The 19,405-nt window shown below is 43.5% G+C and overlaps 1 protein-coding gene across 1 annotated transcript in view; it reads left to right on the top strand.

The window, feature by feature from the left end:
- Positions 1–19,405, top strand: part of SH3RF2 (SH3 domain containing ring finger 2) — a 115,851-nt gene that overhangs the window by 43,435 nt on the left and 53,011 nt on the right. Inside the window, exons 3-5 of the mRNA XM_054568237.1 lie at positions 1,019–1,288; positions 4,041–4,136; positions 11,243–11,566. Coding sequence (XP_054424212.1) covers positions 1,019–1,288; positions 4,041–4,136; positions 11,243–11,566 — 690 coding nt within the window. The remainder of the gene's footprint in view (positions 1–1,018; positions 1,289–4,040; positions 4,137–11,242; positions 11,567–19,405) is intronic.

The following is a 19,405-nucleotide window of genomic DNA, read 5'->3' as shown; positions in this document are numbered from 1 at the left end:
GAAACCCGTTTCAGTTAGGAAAAAACATGCATTTAACTGAAATAATTAATTAGACAGACTACAGGTTTGACAAATGATGATTTTTTAAGCTAATTTTTTAAAATTGGTGATTGGTTTCTGATTAATGATTTCTTTGTGTCAGTTGCATTCCTAATGATGCAAACACTCGTGAGCTTTCCAGTTTCCAGAGAAGGCTGACGACCAGTTCTGTTGCCTGACCCTCATATAACGCTTTCTATTTTCAGGGATTGTTTCCAGCTCAGTTTCCTTCCCAAAAATACTGAGGAATATGTAGAACTGATACCAATAGCCCTCCATTTATAGGTGGTGATAATAAGAGATGCCGTTTATTGAGCACATACTATGTACCAAGCAATATGCTAAAAGTATTATGAACATTAGTTATTCCTCACAGCTACCCTAATGAAGTGGATATTCTAGTATTACCCTATTTTATAAGTGAATATGTTTTCAGAAAAATTAAATAACTTGACCATGGTCGCACACGGGGAAAGAGGGGGAGCCAGAATTGAAAATCAGTGTTCAGTCCCCAGAAAGAGTCACCGACCCACTCAAGTTCTCATAGTTGTGGAGTTAAGTGCAAAATCCGGTTCCCTGCATAGTGATTAAGAACAGGAGCTCTAAACTCAGGCAGCCTGAGTTCAGGTCCTGCATCTGCCATTTCCCACCTGTGTCACCTGGGGCAAGTTATTAAACCACTCCATGCCTCAGTCACCCTCCTTAGAAGTGGGGATGATTAGAGTGCCCATCTCAAAGATACGACCCACAGATCATAAAATTGTACTATGTAATTCTACGGATAACTCATCACCTAATTCTACTCGTTCATAACAATCTTCTGTTGTAAACATTGCATTCAGTGTTTACATGTCCACAAGGTGATCCACATTTAGCACTTAGCACATTGGAGTGCTCAGTAGTTCATTGTGAATATGACTCATTCTGTGCCCCCAGGCTCTAAGCTAAGGATGCATTTTATTGGTCTGTGCCTCTGCAGGTGCCTCGAGCAAAGGCCTTGTGCAACTATAGAGGGCAGAATCCTGGTGACCTGAGGTTTAATAAGGGAGATGTCATCCTCCTCCGGAGACAGCTGGATGAGAACTGGTACCAAGGGGAGATCAACGGAGTCAATGGGTTCTTCCCAGCCAGCTCTGTGGAGGTCATCAAGCAACTGCCCCAGCCACCGCCGCTTTGCCGGGCCCTCTACAACTTCGACCTACGAAATAAGGACAACAGCGACAACCAGGACTGCCTGACCTTCCTCAAGGTAAGACTCTGGGCCGCTACCAATGCCACTAGTGACCACATAGAGACTGTGGCAGAACCTGGAGTTATTTTGCTTATTTTTTTAATTATATATATTTTATAAGTGTATATATGTATGTGTACACATATGTGCTTATATATGCAATATGTGTGTATGATTCAAACTCCATAGGCATGAAGTCACTAGAGAAATCTGCTAATAACAGTTTGATAGAAATCCTTAAGCCACTTCTATTGCCATTTATACATTATTTTTACCAAAAAAAGCATTTACACATTTATTCATTCTACAATCACTTGGAGCCCCTATTCTTTGTAGGCACTGGGGATACAGCATGAATAAGTCACAGTCCCTGCCCTTGGACAGAGTAGGGGGAGAAGCAGACATGTGGACAGAAAATTGCAAACACAATTTGATAGCCTGCTTGCAAAACTACTGAAGAGTTCTTACCTCTTTATCATGTATCTGCAAGGATATTCTTGCCGACCAAGTTCTCATCACCTAATTCTTATCATTTACAACAGTCTATTTTGTTGTAAACATTGCATTCAAACCACTCCACACACTCACCATAACATAATTATACCTCTATACATAAATAGCCTCTTACAAGATGTATTTTCCGAGGACATTAATTACCCTAAAATGTTTTGCCTTCATACTTCTACTAAAGTCTAGACTACTTTAATTCTCTGTGTTCAGTATTTACTATTCCTTAAACATTCAAATTTTCTCATAGAAACCATAGTTGGGGTAATTTTTAGTCTCTGCTGCTTATGATAAATCAAATACAAAAAGTGGCACTGCTACAATGGCTCAGGAAAGGCTTTCTGTTTTGTAAAACATTTTTATTCCACCGCTACCAGAAATGAGATTTACTTAGGATTCCTCATACCAGACAACCTCACTGTCCTCCATGTTTTGAAATAGTGATTATTGTTGTCTTGGCACCTCCCAGGGAGCCCCCCCAAGGAAGGTCATTCTGTAGCCCAAGATGTGAAGCCTGTACTTCAACTTCAGTCAGACGATGGACCGTTCAATTCCACAAGCATTTATTCAGTATTTACTTTGTGCCAGGCATTAGACGCTGTGCTCTGTGGACACAGCTGGAGGAAGACGCAGGCAGGGAGCGTCATCTGTTCTGAGGGTGTTTCTTTTGCCCCTCTCTGGGAATTTTCAAACTAGGACACTAACTCTTCCAGCTCACTCATTCAGTAAGCCCATCCATGCGCCAAGCTGTCCCCTGGGGACAACGTGATGAGTCACTCACTGTTCCAACCTTCACAGAGCCAGGAGCCTAGTGGAAGGAACAGACATATCCATTGGGCAATTATGACAAGGAACCAGAAGAGGAGTCAGATCCATTCTGGAGGGGTGTGGGAGGCTGAGACTGCACTAGGAAATCTCGCGGTCTTTCCGAACTCAGCGTATCTAAATCAAGCGCATGAACTTTCCCCAGTGTTTTCTATCTCATTAAGTTTTACGACTTATGCATACATTCATTTATTCATGCATGCATGCATTACAAAAATATTGATGACTTCTAAAGGGGAGCCAGTGTATTCGGTGCTGGGGACCTGGACATGAACAAAACAGACGCAGGCCCTGCACACATGGAGTTTACGTTCTGACGGGGTAGATAGGCGTTAAAGAAATAATAACCTCCCAGTGTATAATTACAGACTGTAATAAAGACAGAAAAGATACGATGCAGTAAATGAATTTAGATTAGGATCCACTTAAATTGCTCAGAGGCATGGATCGGAAGGTCAAAAAGATCAGGGGGTGGACTATTCAGGTTTAGGCTGGTAAACAGGGATAGCAGTGGAAAGGTGTCCCTGGTATGGTATGCAGTGAAAAAGTCAATGTGTCCTACATTTGTATGAAGTACAAGAACAAGCAAAATGAACACACATGCTGCGAGTCGGGAGGGTGGTGCCCTCTCGCAGGGTGATAGGAAAGGGTACCAAGGAGCCTTCTGGATACTGGCAGTGTTATATACTCTTGATCAGGATGGGGGTCCCGTGGATATAGTCAATGTAAAAATTCATCAAGCTTTACATCTAAAATGGATGTACTTTATTATATTCATCTGTGCATGTTTGGGAAAAGATTTTTTAAATTACTATGGTTATACATATATGTATATATGTTTTATCTTCATAGAAAAGAATCTGGGGAAAAAGATGTTAACCAAGGTGTTAATAGTGGTTGTACTTATATTGTGGTAGAATTTTTTTCTTTGTTTTGCTCATTTGTATTTTCCAGTGTTTCTACAAATCCACATATAACCTTTTGTAGTAAGAAAATTTTTAAGTTAAAAGTCACCTTAGATTTGATCCATTAAATATTGATAGGTTCTGAGAAGTCTTCAAAATGACAATGAAATTCATTCTTCCTTTTGGTAAGATGTAAGTCTGTCTCCCTGTGGTTTTCACCTTGAGTTCCCCATCAGATTAATTTAAATGAAAAACCCAGATTCTGCTTTTAGAAAATTAGAAACATTTCTAAGTTTTCCTGTTGGAGCCCATTGATCCTCCAAGTTGTTTCTATTTCTCTTATGTCTTAGTGATCCAAACCCGACCCTTTACATAGAAAGATCATTTAGCAGGAGGCCTCTATAAACAAATCACGAAAGAGCTACATTCCTTGCACCTTACACCTTCTGGAACTCCAAGCTGATGTCCTCTGAGAGCTTCCAGCACCTGCAAACTGAGGATGAACACTGACCATGAGACTTTTTCTCTTTCAGGATGATATCATCACTGTGATCAGCAGAGTGGATGAAAACTGGGCCGAAGGAAAGTTAGGAGATAAAATAGGCATCTTCCCAATCTTGTTTGTTGAGGTACGTATCAGGTCTGCATCCGAGTCAAGCTTACTCAGAAAGACACAAATATCACCGTGATTCCTGAGATCAATTTCTATTTGATCTGAGGCTTATTAAGAACTGACTAAAGACTCTGAAGAAAAGATGCCAGATGATAACACCAAGTTCTGGCAACAGTGTGGGGCAATGGGCCTTTTCATTTTGCTGGTAGGAATGTAAAGTGGTACAATTTGTCATATCCAAACTGAAATTCATGTCAAGGATGTTATAAATATACATCCCTTTTCAAACAGCCTTTCCACATCTGAGAGTTTCTGGCAAGGTAAAATTAAAACAAGTATGCAGAGATATATGTATGAAATGTCCAAAAGTGTTTCCTATAACACTGTGTATAATGGTAAAAAAAAAAACAAACCAAAAAAAAAAAAAAACACCAGAAAAGATCTTTAAAAACATCCAAAAAAAACAACAACATTTAGGATTTAGTTTTTAAAAACAATGGTGACGGCCCTGGCCAGTATAGTTCAGTTGGTTGGAGCTTTGTTCCGTATACCAAGAGGCTGGGGGTTTGATTCCTGGTCAGGGCATGTAACTAGGTACGGGTTTGATCCCCAGCTGGCGTGCGTATGGAAGGCAACCAACCAATGCTTCTCTCTCTCCCCGCCCCCCCCCCCGGTTCTTCTCTCTCTAAAATCAATTAACAAACTTTTTAAAATTTAAAAAATATGTGATAGAAAAATATATTTATTAACCATGTTAGAGAATAATATTCAGTATCATGAAGTGTTTGGTATTATGGGGAAATGCTTATAGTTTTCATTTAGTGAAATAAAGTTTAATGGGTATAGAGTTTCAGATTTAGAAGTGAAAAAGTTCCGAAGATCTGTTTCACAACAATGAAAACACACAACACTACTGAACTGTATACTTAAAAGTGGTTCATATGATAAATTCTGTTACATGTTTCTTAGCATAATAAAAAGAAACAAATTAAACAATGTAAAACTAGTTTTATAAATATATGTGTGTATATATTAATGGCTAAAGGACTAAAGGGAAATGTACCAAAATATTAACAGTGGTGATTCCCCCGATGGTGAGAGTCTAGGCGATGTTCCTTTTTTTTGTTTTTGTTTTTTTCCTGCTGGCTTGTATTTTGTAAATCTTCCGATATGAGCACACTTTACTTGTTTGTTTTTTAAAGCAAGAAGGAACACATGCTAGGCTATTTACCTAATACAACCTGGAGTCCCTAACCTGTGTAGCTTTCGCCTTCATCCTAGCTTGAAGCAGGTCCTTACACATTTAAGAGAGGATGAGAGGATTCATTAGCTAAATGCATTCATTGGGTGCTTACCAGGCATTAAGCATTAGAAGTAAGCAGTGGGGAGCTATGAACGAAGTAAAAGGTGTGCTCCCCGCCCTCTGGGAGAGGGGGGTGGAAACAGAACAGAACGGAATTGCAGAGAAGGAGCCAGTTCGTTCATTCATAAGAGCCGAAGCAGGCTCTGAAGTGAATGGTGTGTCCGGAATTCCGTACCCCATCTTCTCTATCAGTGCTGACGGGGAGGGAAGTGGAAAGGAGGGGTGGGCAAGGGTCCAGACAGACTGCTCCTCTTTCGCTAATAAATCCTCATTCCCAATGCTTTTCCTCCTCCTGAGAGCCCTACCAGGTACCCCCACCCAATCCTCTCTGCCTGTTCAAGTTTCTCTCATTTCACAAGGCTCAGCTCGAAACCCACTTTCTCCATAAAATTTCAGCAACTAGTTGGACACTCATTTATCTCTTCTCTGAACACCTGATGGGTGTATTACTTGGACTTCACAGACTGACCTAACTCAAAACAAGTACTCCATAAAAAATCAAATTGCTCAACAAGTGAAAGAATGGAAAAATATTTAGGAGGTTGTCAGAATAACCAAGAAAGAAATTAGAGAACCAGCCATTGTGCGACCCCATCCTAAATGTATATTCACTCATTCAACTAATTTTTTACCAAGCACCTGCTATGCCAGGTCCCGTGCCAAGTTCTAAAGAAACAAGACAGGCTTGGGTCCCTACTTTCAGACTGTAAAGTCAGATCAAGCAGTTAGAAGTGAAATGAATGACACAAAGAATAAAGTAGAGGGAAATTTGCAGAGAGGGAAGGTATGGCATTCAACCTTTAGGGGCTGGGGGTCAGCAAATGCCTCTTAAGCCAAGGTCTGCCAGATGATTACAAGTTGTGTAGGTAAGGACGGAGGGAAGGGTGTTCTGGGGAATGCAGGTAACATGTGCAAAAGTCCTGCAGGGAAAGGAAGTGTGATATATCCAAGGGACCAAAAGAATACTAGAGCTGGAGCTTAGAGAGTGAGAGAGTGACCAAAAAAGGAAGCCAGGGAAATAAATGGAGGACAGATTCAAGAGCTTTGTAAACCATCCTGTATTAATGAGGATAAACTAAGTTATGCTCCAGTAATGAACAGTTCCCAAATCTCAGTGGCTTAACAAAGTTACTTCTCGCCTGCATTATGTGTTCAACCCAGAATGATGGGAGGCTCTGCTCACACAAGTCACACAGGAGCCCAGACTAGTGAGGCTGGGCCATCGTGTGGTAGCACCCCCTGGAGCACATGGACCTCCTAGTTTGTGTGGCAGTGGAAGAGTGAGGAAGGGTAAGTTGTGTATCAGCACATGCCTCAGCGCAGAAGTGACACTTGTCACTCCCACTCATAGCCCATAGGCCTGAACCAGTCACATAGCCCCACATGTCTTCAAGTCACCTGAGAAGGACAGGGGAGCACATAGACGTTGGATGAGTACTGTTGTCTTTGCCATATGATTGAAGTTCGGGCTTGAGCCAGAAGCCAGTAGAAGACATTGAAAGACTCTAAGTGTCTAAGTGCGGCAATGATTCCATGAGATTTGGGTTTCTTAAAGACTGCCCTGGCCACAGTGGGAAGGGTGATTTGAAGAGGGGAGGGATCAAAACAAAACAAAACAGAAAGAGCAGTGCAGAGCTACTGCATGGCTCAGTTACAAGGTGACTGTGGCTGGGACCAGTAGATTGGAAACAAGCAGACAGATCCAAGGACCTTCCTGGAGGTAGATCCACCAGACTTGGAGGTGACAGAGTGTGGGAGAGGGAGTGGCCAAGGATCATGGTGCCTTTCTGATCTGTGTGCCTAGGTTAGTGGTGGAGCTATTTGCTGGGTCAAGCAACATTGGCTAAAGAAGAACCATTATGCTGATTGGGAGACAGTGGTTAAGATTTGTTTTTTCATGATAACTCATTTATTAATAGGTTGAAAAAAATACTTTTTCTGAAATGCCATGTGTTTGACTCAGCTACAATCTTATTATAGAAAGTAAAAATGGAAAGCCATCCAAAATTATAACCTCCAATAAATATACTTATCTCCATATTGAAACACTTCATTTAAAAAAAATTTACACATCTAACCATAGAGCAAAATTAGCAGCCAGAGCCTTGTGTTACTTAATAGTTGTTCCAACAAAAACACTTGAACGTTCGAAGAGAAAACCATTTTTCCATTAATGCTTGTTCTCCAGCAACTGCACGTGTTTCAAAGATCATATGGGCTATTTTCAGCAAAGGGGCTCAGAGACTTTTAATTTACCTTCTTTATAATTAACAAGAGAAGGGGACAAGTTGTTGGTAAATAGGTTAACATTCAAGTGGTTAAGATTCTAAGGACAGAGATCAGCTACAACTAACATCTGTTTGGATACATAGGGAGTGCTGAAATTTTTGCAGATGAGAGCTCACATTATCCTTCAAGAAGCTTCTTCATAACTGGGAGAAAGAGGGGAGACACCAGTGATTTTATTACCCATTTCTGATACCCTTTTACGCCAAAAAAAACTTCTACATTTAATGATTATTCATCTAGACTCTCTCCCCACCATTTCACCTCTAAAATTGGTGATTACAAGAATCCTCAGGATTATCATCAAACTAGCCATTGCTTCATTTGTTCTCCTAATTGCCAAGAGGGGAAAAGATAATCAAGCAGGTGCTCTAATCTGGGGACCTGGTTTTCAAAAATTAACGTGGAATCTAAACTGAGCTTTCTAAAGCAGTATTTAAATTTTGACTTCAGTCATTTCATTTCAGCAAGAGTAGCCCTTGCTGAAGACTCCTGAAGTAAGTTTTGAATTGCCAGTGCCATGCAAAAGCAATTAGAAGGAAGGAAAGCTTTCCTACAAGAGTGACGTGGGGTTTTTTGGGGCATAAGTAGGATTTGGTTTTTGTCAATGCATCATTTGAATTTTTGAATTGCACCTGGATAAAAAGGTGGTAAAACAAACACTGAGCTTACCCCCGTTCTTGTCAGGACTTCTCCGACAGGGCCTGCCTGGATTATAAGACTCTTGCTCGGCCCAGTGAATCTCAAGGATAGTGTTTCAAGTGAGTGGGTGCAAATTTAAGAGATGTGCAGTCCTTCCCCAGCTGAGCCATTAATCACATTGGCAGAGGACAGGGCAAACCAAGAGTCACATGGAGCCCTTTGTCAGTATTGCTGATGGAAACGCTGATGGTGTTGTTCACCTGGGGACAGAACAATTAGGAGGAAGCAGAAAAAATTAACTTCATTGTAGCTGTGAATGGCCATGAAGAACTTGACTCATTCAACTCAAAGATTGTATATTGTCCTCTTGCTGGGGAGAGGTGTTCTGGAGAATAAAAGGACATTGTCCCTAATTCAGACAGCTGTCAGAACTTGCCTAAAGAATTTCAATAATTCCTACATAGTCTCCCTCCTCCTAGTCTGGAATAAAAGCTTTTTATGTATTTATTTTTATTTACATACAGTAAAATATACACTTTTTGGTGTCCGGTTCTATACGTTTTGATAAATGCATTCAGAATAACCACACCAGAATAACATACCAAGATGTGGGGTAGTTCCAACTGTCCCCAAATATACGAGGTGATGCTGCCCCTCTGTAGTCAGCTCCTTCCCTGACTCCCAACCCCTGCAAACTGCTGATCTGTTTTCTGTTCCTACAGCTTTCCTTTTCCAGAATGTCGTAGAAATGGAATCATACAGAATGTGGCCTTTTGAGTCTGGCTTCTTTCACTTAGCATAATGCATTTGAGAGTCATCCATGTTGTTGAATGTAGCAAATAGTCCATCCCTTTTTATTGTTGAGTCATATTCCATTGCGTGGATGCGCCAGAGTTTATTTATTCAGGCCCCAGGTGAAAGACAAGGTGGTTGTTTCCAGTTGTGGGCACCTATGACTAAGGCTGCTGTAAACATTTGCATATAATTTTTGAGTGAACCTAAGTTTTCATTTCTCTTGGATAATTACCTAGGGGTGGGATTGCTGGTCTAGATGCTAAGTATGTGTTTAATTTTGTAAGAAATTTCCAAAACATAGCACAAACTTTCCAAAGCATAAATCAGATCATGTCGCTCCTCTGGCTAAATCTGCCAAAGGCCTCCTTGCACTCAGAACAGACCTGCAGCCTCCGAGGCCCTTTGGGATCCGGCCCCTGTCTGTCTCAGCGGCGTCTGCTACCGCCTGCTTCTCACTCGCCCTGTCCCAGCCTTCTCTGTCTCTTTCTGGTCTTTTCTCAGGCAGGCTGAGCTTGCCCACCCCACCCTCACACCTGCCTCTTCAAGGCCTGTCCACTAGCTTACGGTCCCTCTGCCTGGCATGTTCCTGCCCCTGCCTTCACACAGCTGGTTCCTCTTGTCATCTGTGTCTGCTGAAATGTCACCTTCTCAGCAGGGTTTCCTTGATCTCCCAATCTAAAGTGGCCACCTCCCCCAGTCATTCTCTGCCAGAGCAGAACACTTATCACTATTGGATATTTTCTCATTTGCTTGTTTCATGCTGACTTTGTCATTTAGAAGTCACCCCTTCTGAGCCTCAGCTTTCTTACCTTTAAAGTAGACATTACAATAACCCCTCTCTGATTGATGTTTGGGGGTTTTTTCTACAATATTACAAGCTTCTTGAGGCAGAAACTGCATCTGCTTTAAAATTTTCTATCTTGGATATTTTAGTCATCTGCACATTGTCATTGGAAAGTTCTTATGTGGGCACATTCCCTTTTACCACTATGGTTAAATCTCTAAATTAAAATAAGAGAGCCATGGTTTGGGAGGGCAACCGGTGACAATCTCAATGATGCAAATATAAATAATTGTTCTGGAAAAGTGTATTCACACAAACCCATGTTTTGTCAACATATTTCAGGTTTCTGAAGAAAGTGAACTCACAGGGGCCTTGATGGGCAAGGTATTCAAAGTATAGTGCAGTCAGTGGTTGCGGTGGAACTAGTTGGTGCTAGATTGCAAGACCTGGCTGTTATGTTTTCAAGAATTTTGCTATCCAGTTATTAAACCATTGGTAGATATTTAGACCACAGAAAGTGGTAGACTCTACCAATCAGGGTTTTGATTGTTTGTTTTTCTGGTTTATCAGCACACCACAAAGAGGTATAGAGCAAAGGGGAATGGAGATAAGATGGGAGTATTTAAAGGAACTAATAAAAGGTGATCTGAACATAAATATTCACGATCCTGAATGCATTAACACTCTGGCTCAAACACGTATCAAATGTATGTACTTTTGTATCCACGCTTTATTCCACCAACACTCTCACTCAGCATCCACTCTGGGGTGCAGCAGAGAAGCTACAGTCTATCATAGGGGGAGGAAGTCAATGATTATGGGACAAGATGAAAGCTGCCATGATAGGCGAGTATAGGGTTACAGAGACACCAAGGAGGAGCCACCCCAACGGGGATTGAAAGGTGGCTGAAGGCGGAGGGGATGAGCCCACTAGGTGGAAATGGTGGGATGTGGCTGGGAGCAGTGGGTAAATGAGGACTTGTTCCCCCACAGGGAAGAGTGTCATGGCTTATTTTTAACACTTTGGACCTCAGGAAAAGAGGAAAAGAGTAGACCCACTTTGCAAGAGAGTTGTGAGAATTTGTTGATGTAGCAAAGAAACGGGAACTTGTTGATCAAAGCTGAAAGCTGACCCAGGGCTGGGGAGTGAGGTGGTCACATCTGAACCGCCTTCAGACCAGCCTGGGTAAGTCTTCGCTGCTCATGTTAGGTCGGGAAGACTAACTCCTCGTCCACCCTTTTGTCTTTCCAGCCAAACCTCACAGCGAGACACCTGCTAGAGAAGAACAAAGGCCGTCAGCCATCCCGCACAAAAAGCCTGTCTCTGGTGTCCTCATCCTCCAGAAGCAAAGCCACCAACACACCCACACTCCGAAGGGGCCCAGGGTCTAGGAGGAAGGCACCCGGGCAGTTCTCCATCACAACAGCCTTGAACACCCTCAACAGGATGGTCCATTCTCCCTCGGGGCGCCACATGGTGGAGATCAGCACCCCAGTGCTAATCAGCTCCAGCAACCTCTCCGTGACCACTCCGCACATGGAGAAAGCAGATGTTCCCCCCGGCTCTGTGGGACAGGTAGGCAACAAACCCCTTGCAATCAGGGCATGTTGGAGTTGGGCGTGTGATCCACACTATGTCACAAGCACAATCGGATGGTTAGTACCTGCTAAGCATCCACAATGCATGACAGTAATTAATGCCATGTGTATTATGTGTCAGAGTTGTGCCCTCATTTCATCCTTGAAACAACCTGTGAATTAGATATTAGTATTGTTATCCCCACTTTACACATGAGAAAACCAAGGCTTAGAGGAGTTTAACCCATGGAGGGGGTCCTAGAGAGGGCAGCACAATTTGAAAATTTACTCTTCCACCCTCTGGCAAGGTATTAGGCGTCATGTGGAAAAGAAGAAAAGGAAATGATGGCCTATTGGGTGTTTTCAGGACCAGCTACATCATTTGCAGGACCGAGTGGAAAATCAAAATGCAGCTCCCTTGCTCAGAAATAATTAGGGATTTCAAGAAGACAACAGCAGGGCATTAAGACAAGTGGAGGGCCTTGCTAGGCACAGAGCCTTGCGTGGCCACACACGTCGCACGCCCATGCAGCCAGGCCTGGCTGTTTTCATACGGAGCATCTAGCGGGAGACTGTCTGTGAGGTGCTCAGCACAATGCCAGGCACATGCCAAGCACCCGAGAAGCATTAGCTCTCAATACTATTATTAACAAGCCTGGTCACTGAGCTGCCAACTGAAGGGAGATAAAGCAGGGGCGGCTGGGCACTCCAGAAGCAGAAGGGCTTCTAACAGCCTGTGGCTATTTAGGGTGAAGGGCCCTTGAGCAGATGAAGGACTGGAGGTATGAGGCAAAGTAATTAAGAACTGCATGCCGGGTATTCTGCTGAAAACACGCTTTGGAACCATGCAGGTGGCTACTCGAGAGGACAAACCTCAACTTGCACTGATTTTTTTTTTTTTTAAAGCTGTAAATCTCGTTTTTAAACATGAATCTCTACCTTGGGATTAAATGGCTTAATTGGACTCTAATCCCTTTTTAACAATAAGGGAGGAGGAAAAAGTCAAGGGCTCCTGAAAGACCTGTGTGCTGGTTTAAAAGGAAAACAACCACCTTTTATGACACTTCCTACTTGATAGTGCTGTCTGGGTCACTGAGAGTCCGTGGCTGTTCACATGACTCTACCCACCACCCACGCTACACACACGCAAATACACCTTCCCCTAAAATAAAACTCCCAATCTACACACATTCAAAACACTTTTTTATAAGTACATATGCACTTTGCGCCCACAGTGCTCCTTCCACCACACAAACACACACACACACCAGGCCTATTGACTCACAACCAAAGAGTGACAGAATTTTTCTGAAACTGTTCTTTCTACAGAGACAGAGATATATAAAGCACAACCCACACTCCCTAGATACAAGCTGGCTCACCCAGCTGTAAGTCAGCTTCTCAAAAGATTTAGCCAAGTCATTTTCCATGTCTTTTTCATCCTTCTTCTCGCTCATTTATCTCATCTACAGAGAGGCTGGTCAGGAGGGGAGAATCCCAGTAGGATCCCACGCCAGTAGTATTGTCTTCCTCCCTAGTTTTCACAAACAATGAGAATTCCGCAATGTGGCATATGCACGTCCTACTCCCAAGGAACCACGGTCCCTTATTGATAGCTTTTCCTCCATTTGGATGGCTGTGGATTTTCAGTATCTCTACCTTTTCACCAGGGTGTTATCAAACATTCTTAAAATGTTCCACTTGTGAGCTACAGCTAATGATGAATGCAAAGCTGAACAAATGATAAGTTTTCCTGCTTCTGTTTTCTCTAACAGCCTGGAGAGCTGTGCGTGGGTCTAGCTTAGCAAGCTCCCCCTACCTTCCTCATCCCAGTATCTGCGTGGTGCCTAACAGGTGCTCAATAAATCAAGGAATTAAGACTTTTGACTTAAGCGTCTGAGCAGAAGGAGGAATAGTTTCCTATGGAAAGTCACAGGTCAGCATAACTCTTTCAACCAATAAGCATCTGTTGAGTGTTGCAATGTACTAGTAGTCATGGTGAGCATTGGGGAGTCTACTACCAAAGCAACAAGAACAGCAATAATAATCTCAAACATTTATTGAAATTAATATGATGGATGGATGGATGGATGGATAGATAAATAGATAGATAGATAGATAATAGATAGAAAGAATAATACCCTCCGATAACAAAGTCTTTTTTTGACTGAGTCCTGACCTCCATCCCAATCTATGGTAAGAGCCTTTGTGGGAGAAGTATTATCACCTCTTTATAGAAAGGTGATTAAGTCCCCAAGGAAAAAATTATCTGGCCCAAGCTCATGTCATTAGTAAATAGTGAGAGTCTGGATTGACCCTCGCATTGTCTGATTTTGGAGCATAAGATCTGTCACTACACTGTGCCCTCAACAGAGACCTCATCCGGTGACATCATTGTGTCAGCGTTGTTTACCTTGGCTCTCTGTAGCTTCCCTTTTCTTGGAATCTTCTCTTGACACCAAGGCCTTCCAACAGTCTCTTCCCCATGCACCCCCAATGAAGGCTCTGCCCTAAGTCATTTGCACCTGGAGAAGGTTTTCATTTGCTATCACTTTGTTCCTTTATAAACTCCCAACCTTGACCAAGCACTTTGAATGGTACTGAAGGCACCAGGAGTCAGCTCTTGCCCTTACAGTACTCACCATCTAGCAGGGATACAAAAACTCTATGACTGTAGTGGAGTTAGGCTTCCTAAAGGGAGGTGAGGACCCCGCCGGCACCCATGCTGACTTAGGTGGTAAAGAGACTCGGAAGTTACCAACACAGAACTGTAGACTGAGGAAGTTAATCCCTTCTCAATTTCCCCGAGCCCCTTGATGACATTCAGAAGGTTGCAGCTTGGTGCTAGTCTGGCTTTAACACCTCTCCGCCCCTCGCTAATCTCCCCTAGTAGGATGAGAGGGCAGGGCATCAGGCTTGGAGCTCTGGGCAAGCGATTGCCCATCTCTGAATTGAATCACACTGTGTGTTTTTATTATTCATTTGCATATTGGAATGTTAGTCTCCTGTGACTGTGGAGGAAAAAGTCCAGGAAAATTTTTTAGGGAAGAGTCTCTTGAAAGCATGCCCAGGCCCCACCAACGAGATGGGGGTAGGGGGCAGAGGAGGGGCTTGAAGGAGTAAGGAGTCAGTTTTCTGAAAACATCTCTGCAGTCATCCCAGCCTAATGGCCCCGTCCTCCTGTAGGGTAAAGACAAGCCTTGGATTGTCCTTCAAGTCTGAAACACCAAAGGGTAGTGATGGCTACTTTCTCATAAAGAGAAGCCTGAGCAAGGAATTTGTTCTCCTGTTGTCTTTGTGTCTTCTCACCTGTGAGAAACCACCTGACACCTCTGGGTAGAACGTCAGGTAAAACAATCTCAAAGATGAATTTGGGACTAAAGACAACTGTACCTTCTCTCCACAATGACTGAACTTCACCCCAGACTTCACTGCTGCTAGGTAATTTTCCTCCCCTTCTTCTGTCCCACCATTATTGGGAAGAAGAAGGAACAGTGTCGCAAAAATAAAAAAAAATAAAAACAACTGTACTTGAAAACAATTCAGAATTAGACCTGAACACGCTGCGTGAGATTCCATGGGAAACTGTGGTGGCAGAGATTAAACAGGAGAATGGGAACAGTGCAGCTGGCCTTGGGGAAGTCCTGGAGATTGCCTGCGGGTCCGCCTCAGGAGGAATGAGAAGGAACACCTCAGAAGGGGAAAGAGTGTCTGTCACGGGGGACACCAGTTAGACAGAAGTCCTTCATCATTGCCTTTTAAGGGGACGTCCCAGTACGCAGGCCCACCCTGGCATTTCTAAAATTGACTTGTTCAGGAAGTGGAGCCTGCTGGCCGCCTGTGCCCCATACTCACAGAACAAGGAGGATTCGTGTTTCCTCTAACACCGGCCTTCAGAGGCGGTTGTGCTCCTGCAGTATACCCCCCCCCCAGGGAACTCAGCCTCTGTCTCCCCTCCTCACCCCACGGTCAGTGTTCCCAGCCCCTCCTTCACGCTGCCCCCCACCGCCCCGCGCCTCCCAGATCCAGGTTAGTGGAACTGCTGTGCGACTAGAAAGCCCGTCATCATTCCAAAGCGCTCTCTTTTCTCACCTCCTCCATCCAGTTAGTCAGCAAGCTCATTTTGCCACCTAAACTGTTATTACTTCTGTCCATTCCATCCTACTGCCTCACTTTCAGTCATCGTCTCTTGCCGAGACTGTTGCTTCAGCCTCCTCCCTGGTCGCCCAGAACCTTGCTCAATCACTATGCCTCCCCCCACCGACCCCCTCACCCCCATTCACTCTTCCAGCCGTGGCCTCCACACAGATCTCTTGAAAACCCCCATCTGCTCAGCTACTTCTCTTCCCCAAACCTTCAATGGTCCCCTAAAGCCCTCAAAACCTAGAAACTAGAATAGATGGCTTACAGACTTTGCAACTAGACTAGGCATTATGCCCATTTTACCAAATAGGAAATCTTTGAAACAGAAAGATTGGGTAACTCACCTGAAGCCTCAAAGCTAGAAACAGACCCAGAATTTGAAGACAGACCTGCGCTTCCCCCTTAAGTAAATTAAGGCATTCTAGACCCTCTGTGATCTATCTACAGCGCCCCTTCCAGCACCTTCAGCGCCCCCATACACACCACAAACATACACACCATGTGCATATGCATATATACATACATACATACATACACAGACACAGGAGTTGCAGTGAGCTATTCAACATTCCTAAGCACAGTATATACGAGGCCACCTCTTTGCATTTTGGTCTTGGACCCAGCATGGTGCCTGCATTATTCTGGGCAATGAATAAATATTTGTGAAATAACAAATGCCATTCCTCCAGGAATTTATTTTTGATGCATTAGCCTACCATGATCTTATCCATACCCCAAAGCCCTGTATGCACACCATTCATTCAAGGAAGCTTTTGCCTCCTCTCCTCGGCAGGATTAACATCTCTCCCCTGTGTTCACAGTGCATGGGTTACACTCTTGTTCTCTGTGCTATAAATATCGTGTATAATCTTACCACCTTGCTCACTAGATGGAAAACATAAGAGCAGGGATGGTTTTTATTCATTTACTTTGCTGTTGCCTTTCCAAAACCCCAATAAAGGTTTTTAATAACATATTTTGCCTCAAGATTCAAAAACAAAACAATAGCCCCTGACTTATTAAATAATTACCAATCTGTTCTCCTCTTCTGATTATCCAGAAAACACGAGATAAGACAGAGAGGAAAAGGCAGGCCACAGAGTTAGCGTAAGGAATGCAATTTCCTGCCGCACCCCACCACGCACCCCTCCTCCGTCCCACCCCGGGATGAAAATGACAAGTCCCAGCATCTTTCCTGGGCTCCTGGGAAGAGGAGCTGTCATGCACTCGGGATTTCTGGGGCCTATAAAGCTGACTCTCCTTTCAATCCTGTATTTGAAATATTCTGAATAAAGGGATTTCTTTATTTACTTTATTCAAGTTCAAGGAGCTTGAGCTATCAGTCTGACCCTCTCTCAGGGTGTCCCTTTGTCTTCCTCAGTCACAGGAATTTCCCAGCGCAACTTTTCAGCTCTCAGGAGTGCCAGGAGAAATGGTTGTTGCTTAGTATTAAGATTATTTTTCCTTTGAAGCCACTCTCAGTCTAACTTATGGTTAAGATTTTTAGCTAGTCCGCCTTCTAAGGTAATGTACAGAAATAAGTTTGTATCTAGAAGTGGAACTTCTAGATCATACAGTGACTCCATAGTTAACTATTTGAGAAACTACCAGTTACTTCCGAAGTGGTCACATCATCTTACATTCCCATCAGCAGTGGATGAAGGCTCCAGCCTCTCCACGTCTCCGCCAACACTTGCTTAATCATCTTTTTTATTACGGCCATCCTCCTGGGTACGAAGCCGTATCCATTGTGGTTTTGATTTTCATGTCCTTGATGGCTGAGGACACTAAGGAGCTATTCTTGTGTTTGTTGGACATGTGTTCTTTGGTGAACTATCTATCCCTGTGCTGTGCCCATTTCTTAATTAGGTTATTTGCCTTCCTCTTACTGAGTTGTAAGTGTTCTTTACATTCTCTAGATGCAAGGCTCTATCAGATACATGATGCGAAAATTTCCTCAGCCTGTGGGTTGCCTTTTCACTCTCTTGGTGGTGTCCTTTGAAGCATTTTAATTATGATGAGGCCTGATGGATCTTCTTTTTCCTTTGTTGCTTGTGCTCTTGGTGTCATACCTAAGAAAACGCTGCCTAATCCAAGTTCACAATGATTTATCCCTAGGTTTTCTTCTAAGAGTCTTATACTTCTAACACTTATATTTAGTGGCATGTATGTCATGAGATAGAGGTCCAAATACCTTTTTTATATGTAAAGGAGTGCCTCTCCTTGGTGTTACAATTGTTTCAGATTCAGGTGGCGTCTGCCTTCTGCATCCACTATAAGGTTTTCGCCTGTGATTTAAGGTATTATCCATGCACATGTTTCATCTGGGATTGAAACAGGTGACATTCCAAATCTCTCATTCTTCCTGTAATTCTTTTACAAGATTGACTACTACTTTCTGAGAGCTGATTATGTGTAAGATGCTATACAGTGAGTTTTACCTAAATTATCTCATAATGATCTTGAAACCTGCGCATCATGGGCCCTCAGCATATCCTGGGGAAACCAAAGCTCATGCCTCAACTACTATTTTCTCTCTCTCTCCCCCCCCCTCTCTGTTTTGCTTTCTCTCTCTCTCCCCTCCCCCCACCCTTGTTTGCTTCTGGGCGTTCCCCAAGCTCAAAGACAGGACTTATTTCTCACCACCTTCCCGCCGGGCATGTTCGCCACCACTAACTGCTACCCCTTTTTCCATTGGCTAGTGCCAGCTGGGCTAATCTTCCCCTGCCTGCCTGTGCCAGTCTCCTTGTTTATATCCTTATCACTGCCCTCAGGCCGACCCTTGGGTCCTGGCCCCTGCAGCCCTGTGTTCCCCCTCCCGCCCCTCCTGAGCTCCGGTTCCCACACCCCTGCTCAGGCTCGGGGAAGACGGCCAAGGCTCGTGCAGCCTGCAGAAGAAAGGGCTTCAACATTGATGTAGGGATGGCCCATTACTTTATTTTTCCAAATTTGGGTTTATATACTGGTTTTGTGTTCCTGTGTCTAGAAGAAAAGGGGTAGAAATCATAACACGAAGGATGTCCTGAGGTATGAGGAGAAATCTCTCCTGTCATAAAGATTGTTAAATACTAAGTACTGAAAACACTGGAGGACCCTGTGGGAACTCTTCTTATTGGGTTTTGGTTTGCTTTTTACTTTTGCCTGTGGAGATAGGCAGCTTGGCGTCAATAAGAAAGGCGTTGAGCCAGGCAAAGCTTCTTGCTGTGGTTTTGCCACCTAATAACTGACATTGAATTAAGAACCTTACCCCCTTGAGCCTCAGTGTCCTCAGCTACACCATGGGTGTGCCCTTCCATGCAGGGCCTTCACCGGGATTAGCCATGACTCAGTGAGCTGCAGCCTTGGCTATTACCTCCTCCCCTCCGAGCAGAGCCTTGGGAGCATATCATCATTGACGCCATTGAAGAGAAGCCTGACTTAAGTCAGCACCTGAGCCAAGCATCTTCCAAAATCTAGATGACACCTCCTATCTGAATTCCCTAAGGTTTCTTTGGCACAACTACTAGCAGATATGGAGGTGATCCTGTCTCATTTTATAGGGAAGAAAGCTGGCAGGAGAAAGTATAACAGGTTCAAGGTCTTCCCCCCCAAAAATGAATAAATAAGCTATTGCTATTTAAGATAGAAGTGAGAGTCCTATGTCCCTTAGTGCCTCATCCTTGCGCCACTTAGCCCCGGTTGCGGTAGCCATTAC

This window comes from Pteronotus mesoamericanus, unplaced genomic scaffold (assembly GCF_021234165.1).
Source record: "Pteronotus mesoamericanus isolate MK-2021 breed Mesoamerican mustached bat unplaced genomic scaffold, CSHL_Meso_final contig_2, whole genome shotgun sequence".
NCBI lineage: Eukaryota > Metazoa > Chordata > Mammalia > Chiroptera > Mormoopidae > Pteronotus > Pteronotus mesoamericanus.
This window is presented reverse-complemented; position numbering and strand designations above follow the sequence as displayed.